Raw genomic sequence first — 13,354 nt, forward strand, 5'->3', positions numbered from 1 at the left:
GGTATCGCAAATTCCGAGCTTCTTACCAATTTAAGCATAAATGACTAGACTAATACTCTGGTTTACCAGTATTCGCATATTCTGATATTTATGTATTCTAAATTACTTGCGGTTTAATCTGTAAGTTATAAGCTCACAATATTACATTTCTCCCGGAAATCAAGTATTGCGATTAATTATAACTGTGAATAACAGCAATGTACGTAGTTTTTTATTTTTTTAATGAGATCAAGGTTTATCTGAATTGGTTTCTGTTAGTAATTGAATTGCTATCTTCATTTATAAATACATATTAATATGATGATTTAACCGAGTGTATTATAACTGTCTTTCTAATCAATTTGTTGCGTTTTTATTAATGTAGTTTACACTTGCTAATTAAACAATAAACCATCGCCAATATACTAAATTTAAGAAACTGTTGTTTCTTTCAATGGCTAAAAATAAAATATAGATCGGTGTAATTTATTCTAAGTGCCAATTATGATTAAATAAAATTACTTTTAATAATTTGTGATAGATGTTACTGACCGGCAATATTCATTTAATATTTTAAATTTTCAGTGCGACGAAGTGCTAATTCGAAACGGGATGGCCTTCTTCCTATTCAGATGGAGTCTGTCTCACGTATTGCCAGCATTCCTATAGTTGAATGTAGCATGGGTTTAGCAGAAAACTACTACGACAAAATTAAAGTAAGTGTAATGATTTTAATTTGCAATACAAAAATATTTATTAATTCTTTATTATTATTTACAGCGCAGTAATTCGCTAATGCGATGGACTTTGACTCGTGCCGAAGAACGCATTGCTTCCTTATCCCGTTACGCGTTGCCTGGTGTAGTCATGCTGCAGGGATCAATCGACCGCGTTGATAAATTTTTATGTCGCAGCCTGGACATCGTCGAACAGCGTGTTCCATCTGTTTATTTACCTCCACAACTGGTTAGATGATTGCCTAATGATATATATTGTTACAAGATGTCTTCATGCTAATTGTATCTCCAATTTTAGATGTATTGGAACACCAAAGAATACATGTCTGATCATCTTGTGAAGCCTGTTTTAAGACGTGCGGATTCTGTTAAACATTTAGGAAACGCTGTTCTAGATAGTCGTGTCAGCAATTTTGCTGCTGACAGGTAAATTTCTACCAAAACCATATCCAATAATTCTACCTTACTTCTTTCCTCTGACCTTTTATCTGAATTTTACAGGTTAGAAGGCGCTCTGGATGTCGCTGATAAATATGTCGACAAATACTTACCGGATTCTACCGAGTTACCTGAAACCGGTAAATTATTAATCAATATCACAGGTCAATGCATTATGAAAATAAATATGAATTGATTTTCAGAGTCTAATATTCACTTATCAGATGGTGGCAGTAAAGCCGTACAAACTATGCATCGAGTGGACAGATTCTCAAGAAAGTTGCAAAGACGTCTGACGAGACGCACTATGGCAGAGGCTAAGGCTATCAAGGAACAGATACATGTTATCATCTATATTGCGGAATTGGTAAATAAGCAATAATATTTAATAAGCAATATTATAATTTTATCGGATATGATGAGTAAATTCTATACAATAACGAAAATAAAGCATTCTGGATCGAGAAAACACGTCGACCAACCATACTATATCAAAAACTCTTAGCAATATGGCTAAATAAATATTGGCTCATCTATTCTTAAAGGATTGTTTAACGATTTGGTCTTCATTATAATGTCGAACTTGGATTCATATATTATTTCATCATTACTTATTACAGGTCAGTGTGCAATATAGGGTTTATTTAATTTTTATTTTATTATATATTTCTAGATTGCTACCGATCCCCGATTGGCTATGCGCAAAGCACGTGAATTATGGCACAGTCTTAGCCTGGACGAGCCCGAAAATCAGGCCCGCCCAGATACTCTTGAGCAATTGCTGGTCATGCTAGCCCGCGAGTCGGCCCGTCGCTTAGTACATCTTGTTAATTATGCTGGTGAAGGCGTATCAAACTTACCCAGGTATCAATTTTTAAAACAAATCATGATCTGGAATTGCTTTGTTCCTTATTTTTTTCATCTATATTAAGACGAATTTGTAAAATTTTACCAGTTTAATTATTTATGATGTATAATTCATCAAACCTTTAGCTGCCACATTGCTTTTCGCAGAAGTGACACTGCTGTATTGACCATCAGCTAGGCGTCCAAGTATTTGTTACAGTTGACAATTTTGTTGCAGAGCAATTAACGTTAATACAAACATACATAACATACATAATAATTTCAAAATTTAAAAAGTTAATTTCTGAAGAATTAACTTCAACTAAAATTATAATACAAAGAACTCACAATAATTTTACTCGCCATCAATGATAAATCTTCAAGCAAGTCTCGATAAGCGATACATAAGTTAATAAATTAAATTTTAATACAATTTCATAAGTTTTTCTTCAAGTAAATTAGTTTGAATATATTCATTCATTGATATTATATGTCCATTCTATTTACAGGTCAACTGCTGCTCACATACAAGTAGGTCTGCACCGGTGTATGGCTTTTGGCGATGCTATATTAAAGGTAAAACTTGAGTGATTTCTTAGCTTTCTTTTAATTGAAACTTGAGATTTTTCAAAACCCTTGAACAATCTATTTTTTTCGACTATAGACGACGATAAACTTCAACGAAGTACGGCATATTTTCAGTAGTTTATGGACTATATTAAATTAAAATATTGAGTAATATTTGAATTTACTCCAATAACAAGTAAAAATATTTTAGCGTATTCATTTGGAGGGTGCGAAACAACAAATTCTGAGGGAGTCCAGAAGGACTGCCGCTCAAATTCAAGCGCTTCTTGATGAGTTGCAGCATTATACTAAGAATATTTTGGTTAGTTCTCAAACTTATAACGATTTTTATAATCGTCATTTTTAAATAGAATAATCCTTTTATACATTTGGGTGGATTGCTTAACATAATCGGTACTTGGATATTATTAGATCAAAAAGCTTTATAGTGATTTCGGAATATATATAATATTCATTACTAATGATTCATAATATAGCTTACTATTTTTATATAATCCTTCATAATTTATGCAAGTTATCACAATAATGAGGTCTTAAGACATCATGCATGTCGCATATCACAAGTGATGAACGTTTTTCGTTAAGCGAACTATATTTCTAATTACAGATGTACATTTTGCCGATCATTTAAATCTACATGGAATTAAAACTTAAATTAGTCAAATAGGTATGTGTCAAATTGATCCACAAAAATAGTTATGCTAAATTCGCGCTTTCGCGTTTGGCTTAGTTTTTTAATTTGCTTAACGTCTTGGCCCATCTTGTTCCGTGTGTAAAATTTATGTGCTGCTCTTAAATGCTTACACTGAGTAATGGTAAATATGCTTATATTTTAAATGCTTAGACAAAATATCATTTATGGATTACATGGGGACACTAGACATCAAACCATTACATCTGAATCATGTTTTATTTTATTCTTTATTCCAATGAGATTTAAGATATCATCTATCTTTTTCAATATTTCTGCATCATCTTAATAATCATAGCATTGCTACTAAACCTAAAATGATTCTATATTTAAAATTCAATTAATGCTATATTTTGAATTTTCAGATTCATAAATATTTGCATAAATTTCAGGAAAGATTGGCCATGTTCCTTGCCGGACGTGAACAAGAAATTAAAAAAGCAGCTAAACGAACGCGTCATATTAATAATCACACTGAAAATAATATGAACGGAGTGCAACAGTCCTATGTTGTAACTATCTAGCTTTTACTATTACTTTAAACTTTGTCGTTAAGTTTGAAATATTTAAATTTTTTGGATTGTTAATATTAGAATTAGGGTAGTACATTTGTCCTAGTTTAACATTGAATAATTTTATACTATGATTTTAAACAATCATAATTATATATTTTTTAAATCTATTTTTAATGTTCTTCTACATCATGTGAAATATTCACTTAAACTTAAAAAAGAATCTTAGATGTGTAGTTATTTTTATTTAAGCAAAAATAGCAGTTTACATACAAAAAATGTGCTAATAACCATATTTTTATAATTATTATAAAATATATACTTTGTACAATATAATGTAAGGTATCTCATTGTACTTTAAATATTTCAGTGAATCCAATCCATACAATCACAACCATACTCTGCCATGAGGCATTAAACATAATTAAGTACATAATAAATTAAATGTTTTAACTTATTTCCATATGTAAACCTAATCAGAATACCATCACTTTTTTATATCACAGTGCTTAAAACATATTTAAGGCACTGTTGTAAGTAGTATAAAAATGAGTCTTTGTACAAATGTTGCCTAAAATATTTTAGCCAATCTTAAGAATTCTAAAACAGTTCCATATACTTAACAATTAAAATTTTCAATACAGCAAACAGCTTAACAATTAAAATTTTCAATACAGCCCAAGTGTTTGATTTTCTTCACGCTTCATTCATTTCTATCTTAATTGATCTATTGTTACCTAAAGAGAATAACAAGTCACATTAAATTCATTACAATAAATACAATTATATTACAGTTAAACCTTTGACTTACCAGAGTAATTAGATCGAAGCATATAAGGAATGACATTCTCCACTTCCACAGGCCCAATAAGACCAGTAAAAAACAGTTCCTCTAAAACTCTTGGATCAAAGTCTCTCAAAGGAGGTAATCTAAAAACGTATTGCATTAAGTTATGCCAGAATTTATGTGCTACATAATTAAATGATTTATTCTTACTTTAGTAAAAGTCTTGCAAAACGATCTTCGTCTTCAGAAAAATTGCATACCACATACTTTCTTAAAGATTGAAAACATTTTTCTTGTAGATAACTCACATGATTTTGTGGAGGCAAGTTTGTAATGTCTAAAATAAGTCAGTTTGCTAAAGTATTTGCAGAAAATAACAAAATTTTCATTTTATTATATTTATTTACCAGTTTTAAATAATACCAAGGTTCTCAAGTAAGCATATTCATATTTGTCTACATTCAAAATACACATAGAATTGACAAAATCTTGCATTTTGCAAATGTGGTCAGACAATTGCTTTGCTCTTGATCCAGATATGGTTTCTTGAATTATTGATGTTTGGAGATTATTAATGAGAGCCTTCATGATCGTGGGAAGAGACAGTGTTTGGGAACATTGTGCCAACCCAAGCACAAACAACTCAGCCCAGGAACTTCTTAAGAGAGCAATTTGTGTGTCTAGACTACAAGGTTAGATAAATATTAAATTAAGTAGTTTACATCGAAAAGAATTATTTAAGCTCATTTTACCATAATATTTGTTTAAATGCTAAAATGCTTTTAGCCCAGTTGATTGATTGGAATAATAATCTGGAACCACTTTCACAAATAAAGTGAACATTCAGACAAGCAGGAACTGGACTTAAACTCTGTAAGTTGAATGAAACATTTCCCTCTTGGATCAAAGGATCATCAACTTCTATATTATTATCAAAATCTCGTTCACTGAAAGATTGCACTTTAGCCATTGTGTTCAGAGCTTTAGAAATTAAATTTTTATTTATAGCAATAGATAACGCTTCTGTGATATCAACTATAGGCTGATTGATAGATTCATCTTGTGATGTTTCATCGTCCATTTGTTCAGTATTCATGTAATACACATCAGCTGGATTTATTTTTCCTGAACAAAATATTGATATAGCCACTGGTATTAAATTGATTTATGAATTTCTTTTACAAACCTGATTTCTTGTTCAGTGCCGAAATATTAAGATCAGACAAATTAAATCCAGGATACACAGGCATAGTCGATTCAGTGGCCAAATCCTTGCGAATGAAGATTTTATTAACAGCAGCGTTTGAAGAATATGAATTAGTGTTATGAGCTGGTTCTTTCTTTTCCATTATTGGTTTACGTTCATGTTGAACGGCTGAAACATTTCACAATCAATAATTACATTTACTATGTTACTTTAATTTATATACCCACAATCACTTCTCATTCCGCATGCTAAACATTTCTGTAAGCGACAATATTGACAACGATTTCGATGGTGTTTTGTGACTTCACAATTCATAGTTCCTCTGCATTGATATCCAAGTTGTTTCCTGATAGATCTTTTGAAGAAGCCTTTACATCCTTCACAGCTGATGGCTCCATAATGACGTCCAGATGCACGGTCTCCACAAACAAGACACAATTCTACAGTCAGGCATAAACCAGCTCCTACTAGTGATTTATCATCGACAGAGTCTACAATTGATTGTTCCATGGCGGGAGATCTGTAAGAAATAAATGGTTTGGGGTAAAGTCATATTTAAAGTAAATATCAAAGGATAATGATAATTAACTCTAAACACATTTTCTAACTTTGATGATTATTTTATGATATATTATCTCTATCAAAATGCAAATTCATTTGAATTGAACAATATTATCCTGAACATACGACAAAGTTATTCTATGGGTAACAATTTTTAAATTAGTAGGATTTATATATATTTACTTTTTGACCATATTTTATAGCAAATTACGGCTACTAAAGTTAAAGTCACAGTTTTATCTTTTTAAGTATGATTCATATTCATATATCACAAAATTCAAGAGATTTATTATCTGTGTTTCACATATGCATGTATACAAAAAAAAAACACTTCGTAATCAATATATTATAAAATGCTAATCACAATAACTGCAACCGTTATTACAGTTATTAAAGCATTTAAAATAAATAATTTTATGTAAAAATATTATTCTAAAAGCGTTTGTGGCACTTAAGTCTTATCACTCTCATTATGACAGTTAACCTGTAAGATATTGTTTTGATGCTCTTCCGGACAGCTCAGTTCAATAAAAACATATTAAAAAATCACAATGGCATTTATTTGCAGTAAAGAAGATATAGGTACATAACTTAAGCTAAAAATAACATGGGTAATAGTAAATCAAAACAAATGGATCAAAAATAAAACAAACACTAAACCAACATCACAGGTTGAACTTTAATGAACCCATGAACTAACAACTTAGGGCAATGTTGAAGTGTTACTGCATGAAATTTTTGTACTCTTGAAGAAGATTCTTGAGTCAACAAATACATTTATTTATAAGTTTGGATTATAGACATGATTAATTGAAGAATAGATAAGAAAGATTAAACAATAACATAATTATCTACTTTAATTTTTCAAATTCCAATTAAGATTCATCATGATGGAATTTTGAAATTCCATAAAATTTAAATTATGGTACAAATATAAACAAAATAGCTTAGTATATATCACAAGCAATTTAAAAATATTGTTCTTAGAGTTTCCTTTGAATTTAAATAATTATCAGCAATCGTATCTAAAATAGTGTGGCCTCCTGTCAAATATTTACTTAAAACGACAGGTTAACATTATGCACCTGCAAATAGGCGAAAGGGTTTTGGTCAAAGATAAATACAAACAAGTATTTATAATGGTTTTGGTTATCAAAAATAATGTATAAAACAAAAATATAATTTAAACTAGTGGTGTATGGCACAGTGCCTTAAGGTAAATTGCTGGAGCTTCCCGTACCGTAACGAAATATTCGAGGAATATTAAATGTTTTCAGCTAGATTTATTACAAATATATAAATACTGTAACATTGCCTAATATTTATAAGAATTATATAAACTGAATTAAAAAGTTAAAATTGTTTGTTTAAAGTATATTACAACAGAATTAAAATTAAAATCTGAATTATTTTCGAAATACAAAAAAAAAATTTTTGAAAAAAAAAATTAAACAATTTTTTTTTCTAAAAACAATTATTTTGTCAAAACAACCAGAAAGTTCTTTGAATCATTCAAATCGGATGCTTATTTCTCTCAAAAACTGCCATTTTTTGCATATTTAACTCTGTATCTTCGAAATGGCTGGACCTGCCTTTGTCAAAAACATTTCCAATCACATTTTCTCCGAATCATTACAAATTGAATGTTTTTTGTATCATTCAAATCGGATACTCCGTTCTCTCAAAAACTCGATTTGTATTTTCTGCACTCTTTGCTCCGTATCTCCGTAACTACTGGACCTGCCTTTGCCAAAAACTAATCAGCATATCACCCTATCAATAGGAATCGAATGTTTTTCTAACCATTCAAATCGGTTGATCCGTGCGCCTGAAAACGTGGACGAAAAAATGCGGACATACAAAACACACACACACATCAATTTTTTCTGAGGTATGCCAAAATGTTCAGAAACCTTTAAAACGTGAAAATATGCAAAAATTTTTATTTTCGATTTTTGGCCCATTACTATGGGAAGTTAATACTACTTATTTAATTGGAAATGATAACTACTTATTTAATTATAGTAAAATGATGCATAAAGTTACACAGTTTTTTAACTTCCCGTAGGGTATAATAATCGCAAAAAATCGAAAATGAGAATCTTTACGTTTCAAAGGTTTCTGAACACTTTGGCATGCCTTAGAAAAAAATGTATGTGTGTGTTTTTATATGTATGTGTATGGTATGCATTTATGTGCGGATACAATTTTTTGCCGACGTTTTCGGGAACACGGATCAACCGATTTCAATAATTTAAAAAATATTCGATTCCTATTAATGCGAAGACGTGCTGATTAGTTTTTGGCTATGGCAGGTCCAGCCGTTTCGAAGATACGGGGCAAAGCGTGCCAAAAATGGTAATTTAGTTTTTGAGATAACGGAGCGCCCGATTTGAATGATTCAAAAAACATTTTATTTGTATTGACAAAATGATACAATTTTTAAGAAGGTAGGTCTAGCGTTTTCGGAGATTCAATGAAAAAAAAGGAAAAAAATCCACTTAGCGGTCAAAAATGGTCATTAGACAAAAATTTCAAAATTCTCAAAAATCTATATTTTAAAAAAGTTTTGAATTAAAAAAAAATAATTGCGGTACGAGAAGTTCCAGCAATTTGCCTTAAGGCCCGGTGTCATGCCCACTAGTTGTCATTTGTCGTGCATCTTGAGTATTTTTGTGACCAATCTCGGTGGATTATTTACAGTATCAACAATACTAAAAAACAATTGAATTCGTTTCTAAAATTAACTAGAAAATAATTTCGACCAATTTTGATAATATTAAAATTAAAGTATCGTTTAAATTAGTGTTGTAGTTCTGTTAATTTGAATCTCGTCGAACATTTCATATGATCAGTTTGGTAAATCTGGTCACACGGCCGCGCATGCCATGTAGAGGGGCGTAATAAAAGCATTTGCGCTGACGGCCATATTACAAAAGTCGACGTTCAAATAATTCTTTATGTTTTAAACAATCGTTATAGTTTAATAGATGGTCAGTTATAAATTTAGCGTTTATCTATTGTTATTTGTTACTTGTTAGTTAGTATTATTTTAAGTAGGATTTAGTGAGTGATATTTGTGAATTACTCGAAACACATACCTATATAAACTCAGAATAATGGGAACTCGAGATGACGAATACGATTATTTGTTCAAAGGTAAATGAATTGTCATTTTTATGCTTAATTTAATCCTAAATGCTATTAAATTTTAATCATGTGGCTCGATTTACGTGAGCTTTTATTTTACTGTGAAATTCTCTACATAATTTAATTTTATTGACCTATTCATCTTTGTAATTGTGCAAAGTGTTTTTTAAAGTGATGATGCAGCAAAGCAATTTTTCTCACTATGTTTAAAAATATATGGTTTTCTACGTGTGTTTTCTAACCATTGGTATTTTTTCCCTTAAATGTAAATTTTTGAGTTGTCAAAATGACGTAATTATGTTTGCATATTTTTCCATGCCATTACTCATAGGTTGATAATGTATTGTAATGATAAAACTATTTCTAGTGGTGCTAATAGGAGACTCGGGTGTAGGAAAAAGTAATTTGCTTTCTCGCTTCACTAGAAATGAATTTAATCTTGAGAGTAAATCCACAATTGGAGTTGAGTTTGCAACGAGGAGTATACAGGTATAATAAATGATAGAACATTGAAGAAAATGGAAGGTAAAATAATATAATAGGAACTTTTGTTTTTAAATTTTGTTGCTATGTCAAAACTTATGTTTTTATAAGCTGGTAGTTATGGTCATAAACTGCTTAATATAAATTATATTAAAACAATTGTACAATGATATGAATAGAGAGAATAGAGACAATTAAAGCTGCAACGTAAATTTGTTTAATATTAAGAAATTTTATTCTAGACTTAAAGGAAATTCAAGTACCTTATGATGCATGTGTTATAATTTTCAGAATAAGAACTTAAAAAGCTTGTTATAAAAATTGTATTTTTTTCAATCTTCCGTTTCCAGTCATTTATTATTACATTCTCAGTCAAGTGTTCTACTAATATATATATATATATATATATATATATATATTTAATATAAATTTTTGTTTCAAAACTTGCTTTGTGTGATACAATAATTAAATCACGTGGAGACGATATCATTCTATATCAATTTAACTATAATTTTGATATTTGTACTTGATCATTTACTTTTCATTTGAATGATTTTACTTCATTCAAATTTTTGTTTATGAAATTAGTTATTAAAAATCACTTTAGTGATCATTATTAACTTATTGTATTAAGTTTTTTAGAATTAATATCCTGTGGAAACAATTTCTTATCAATTTAGCTATAATTTTGATCTTTGTTCTTGATCATTTAGGCTTAATTTGAGTGATTTACTGTTTTTTATTTAAGGTTTTGCTTATAATTAAACTCTATATTTTGGAGCAGTTCCAAATTTAAACACAAAATGAAGTCATTAATTTGTGATTTATTATCAAGTCGTTTCTTCTATTAAGTTGATGATAAAACAATTAAGGCGCAAATATGGGATGGGTTTTTAAATTTTATCACTATATCAAAACTTATGTTTTTATAAGCTGATAGTTATGGCCATAAATTGCTTCAAATGATTTATATTAAAACAATTGTACCATGATATTAATGAAGAAAAACCTTACAAAAATTTAACATATGTCAATTAAAGCTGCAATGCAAATTAAGAAATTTTGATTAAGACCTTATCATAAAGAATTCTTAAGGAATTCAAGTTCCTTATGATGCATGTGTTACAATTTTCAAAATAAGAACTTGAGCCTGTATAAGAAGAAAGCCTGTTATAATTTTTTTTTTCAATGTCTTGTTTCCAGTAATTTATTATTGCATTCTCATTCAAGTGTTCTATTGAATATATTTTTGTTTCAAAACATGCTTTGTCTGATACAAAAATTAAATAACATGAAAACGATTTCATTGTTCATATCAATTTAACTATATTTTTGATATTTGTACTTGATCATTTAGGTTTAATTTGAATGATTTTAATTCTAAATATGAACACAAACTGAAGTCATTAATTTGTGATTTATTCATTATCAAGTCATTTGTTCTATTAGGTTGATGGTAAAACAATTAAGGCGCAAATATGGGATACTGCTGGCCAAGAAAGGTATAGAGCTATAACATCCGCCTATTATAGAGGAGCTGTTGGTGCTCTCTTAGTTTATGACATTGCAAAGCACCCAACTTATGAAAATGTAGAACGTTGGTTACGAGAGCTAAGAGATCATGCTGATCAGAATATAGTGATAATGCTTGTGGGAAACAAATCTGATCTGAGACATTTGAGGTAAGATTTTTGCAAAAACCAAATTTTGTATAAAGTGGTTTCTTGTATCATATTGTTTTTTAGATCATACATTATTTTGCATGTAATGGTGCATTATATGTGCATGTAATGGTGCAAAATATTTATCTACATTTATTTATAATTTGGAATATTTTGTCAATTGTTATCGATTCAATTATTTTATTTTGGTCAAGTAATTATATTGTTGTATGTCCTTTTAAACATCATTTGTGAATACATTTGACATTATATTTTATCTAATTTTTCAGAAATTCTGTAATGCTCATGTTTACATGAGCCTTACTTTCAATTATGTTAATATTTTATTCCTTCAACTATTTTAATTGCTTCTTATTGATTGTGCAAAACATTTACATAAAAAGTTTGTTTGGCTGGTTAGTATTTTGCAGTCTTATTTATAATAAAATGGTATTCTTGCTTCACTTAGGGCTGTGCCTACAGATGAAGCGAAGGTGTTTGCTGAACGAAATGGTTTGAGTTTCATAGAAACCTCAGCTCTTGATTCTACTAATGTGGAAACAGCCTTTCAAAATATCCTTACAGGTAATACATAAGGATATTCATTTACCTTTCTATATTTATATTTTTTTAATTATTATTCATTTCGATTTGTTTACAGAGATCTACAGAATTGTTTCCCAGAAGCAAATACGTGATCCTCCAGAGGGTGATGTTATCAGGCCACAAAATGTAGAGCCAATTGATGTTAAACCTACTGTCAATCCGGACAGTGTCCGCAAGCAATGCTGCCAATAACCAAATATCTATAGTATTCATGTATGTATTTACTTTTGATTAGCTTTAGCAACTTGTTTGGACGATTATTATGAAAATAAGGACTAGCTGATATTAATATACGTTTTTTTATTTATTTATTTTTAAAACAACGTAATTATTTATTATTTGGATGTTACAGTATGTATTCTCAAAATGAATTTACCGGGCCATATGTTATTAACTTATCAATTAGATATGTTAAAATTAATAATTGAGAACAAGTGCTTGAATGTATTGATTCTTTCAGTAAAATATCTTTTTTTGGTGTTTAGTGATATTTTTATCTATAACTGGAGGGTAAGTTTTTTTAAGAAAAAGGTTATATCTCTTTAATTCCGTTTTATTTGGATTTATCTGCTTATGCAGTTCTTTGAAGTGAAGTAATCATAAAAATGGTAAACTAGAGTGGTAGTTAGTTTTTCCAACATTACAAATGCATTAGAATTCAATGAAATAGAATTGGAGCATCTTGAAATTTACAAAAATTGTAATCACAAATATTTTGTTTCTAGGGCTATTGGATAAATGGGGAGAGTTTGGCATATCTCGTCTGTGAGTGACCACATATCTCACATAATTCATAATTTATGTGTATATTGTGGACGCAAAATAAATAGTTACAATGAATGTTCATAACAGACTTATTTTCTTCCGAATATCATCTGGACAATATTTAATTTTCTATAATTTACATTTAAATGCGATTTAAAGCTACTGCTGGATGAAAAATATTTCTTAAGTTTTAATCTAGCATTATGTTGATCTGTACAATTATAGGATGTTAAAATTAGTTTCTTTATAGCATTTTTCTATAATAATTCTAAATTTGCCCTTGCACATAAATCACATTCAGTTAAAAATAATGTATGTGGAAATGACATTGATATTTATCAGT

At 29.4% G+C, this 13,354-nt stretch overlaps 3 protein-coding genes across 3 annotated transcripts in view; 2 read left to right on the forward strand and 1 right to left on the reverse strand.

Annotated features, from left to right (window-relative positions):
- Nucleotides 1-3,818, forward strand: part of LOC113378766 (lipid storage droplets surface-binding protein 1-like) — a 29,807-nt gene extending 25,989 nt beyond the window's left edge. Inside the window, exons 2-10 of the mRNA XM_026619360.1 lie at nt 565-695; nt 760-945; nt 1,015-1,142; nt 1,218-1,294; nt 1,358-1,521; nt 1,828-2,018; nt 2,510-2,576; nt 2,779-2,889; nt 3,672-3,818. Coding sequence (XP_026475145.1) covers nt 565-695; nt 760-945; nt 1,015-1,142; nt 1,218-1,294; nt 1,358-1,521; nt 1,828-2,018; nt 2,510-2,576; nt 2,779-2,889; nt 3,672-3,803 — 1,187 coding nt within the window. The 3' untranslated portion in view covers nt 3,804-3,818. The remainder of the gene's footprint in view (nt 1-564; nt 696-759; nt 946-1,014; nt 1,143-1,217; nt 1,295-1,357; nt 1,522-1,827; nt 2,019-2,509; nt 2,577-2,778; nt 2,890-3,671) is intronic.
- A 544-nt stretch (nt 3,819-4,362) lies between these two features.
- On the reverse strand, nt 4,363-7,060 carry LOC113377795 (nuclear receptor subfamily 2 group C member 1-like). The gene is made up of 8 exons (XM_026618220.1): nt 6,831-7,060; nt 6,013-6,305; nt 5,765-5,953; nt 5,331-5,703; nt 4,986-5,263; nt 4,789-4,915; nt 4,603-4,721; nt 4,363-4,528 (listed from the first exon to the last, which is right to left on the reverse strand). The coding sequence occupies exons 2-8, from the start codon at nt 6,293-6,295 to the stop codon at nt 4,488-4,490; spliced, it is 1,410 nt and encodes a 469-aa protein (XP_026474005.1). The 5' UTR covers nt 6,296-6,305; nt 6,831-7,060; the 3' UTR covers nt 4,363-4,487.
- A 2,186-nt stretch (nt 7,061-9,246) lies between these two features.
- On the forward strand, nt 9,247-13,133 carry LOC113374574 (ras-related protein Rab-11A). Its single transcript, XM_026614556.1, has 6 exons — nt 9,247-9,505; nt 9,864-9,985; nt 11,429-11,661; nt 12,110-12,225; nt 12,302-12,459; nt 12,972-13,133. Exons 1-5 carry the CDS (start codon nt 9,466-9,468, stop codon nt 12,436-12,438), a joined length of 648 nt encoding a protein of 215 aa, XP_026470341.1. The 5' UTR covers nt 9,247-9,465; the 3' UTR covers nt 12,439-12,459; nt 12,972-13,133.
- The last annotated feature ends 221 nt before the right edge of the window (nt 13,134-13,354 follow it).

The sequence above is a fragment of the Ctenocephalides felis genome, unplaced genomic scaffold (assembly GCF_003426905.1).
Source record: "Ctenocephalides felis isolate EL2017-DRISC unplaced genomic scaffold, ASM342690v1 CF-g0.4_SCAFFOLD_01886, whole genome shotgun sequence".
Lineage (NCBI taxonomy): Eukaryota > Metazoa > Arthropoda > Insecta > Siphonaptera > Pulicidae > Ctenocephalides > Ctenocephalides felis.

Excerpts from the sequence above, each read along its gene's own strand:
- LOC113377795 (XM_026618220.1), bottom strand. The coding sequence starts at position 6,295 with ATGGAACAATCAATTGTAGACTCTGTCGATGATAAATCACTAGTAGGA. Across the intron at positions 5,704-5,764 it reads GGCACTGAACAAGAAATCAG|GAAAAATAAATCCAGCTGAT; the intron begins GTTTGTAAAAGA and ends TATTTTGTTCAG. Across the intron at positions 5,264-5,330 it reads GCATTTAAACAAATATTATG|TCTAGACACACAAATTGCTC; the intron begins GTAAAATGAGCT and ends CTAACCTTGTAG.
- LOC113374574 (XM_026614556.1), top strand. The coding sequence starts at position 9,466 with ATGGGAACTCGAGATGACGAATACGATTATTTGTTCAAAG. Across the intron at positions 9,986-11,428 it reads TTGCAACGAGGAGTATACAG|GTTGATGGTAAAACAATTAA; the intron begins GTATAATAAATG and ends TTGTTCTATTAG. Across the intron at positions 11,662-12,109 it reads TCTGATCTGAGACATTTGAG|GGCTGTGCCTACAGATGAAG; the intron begins GTAAGATTTTTG and ends TGCTTCACTTAG.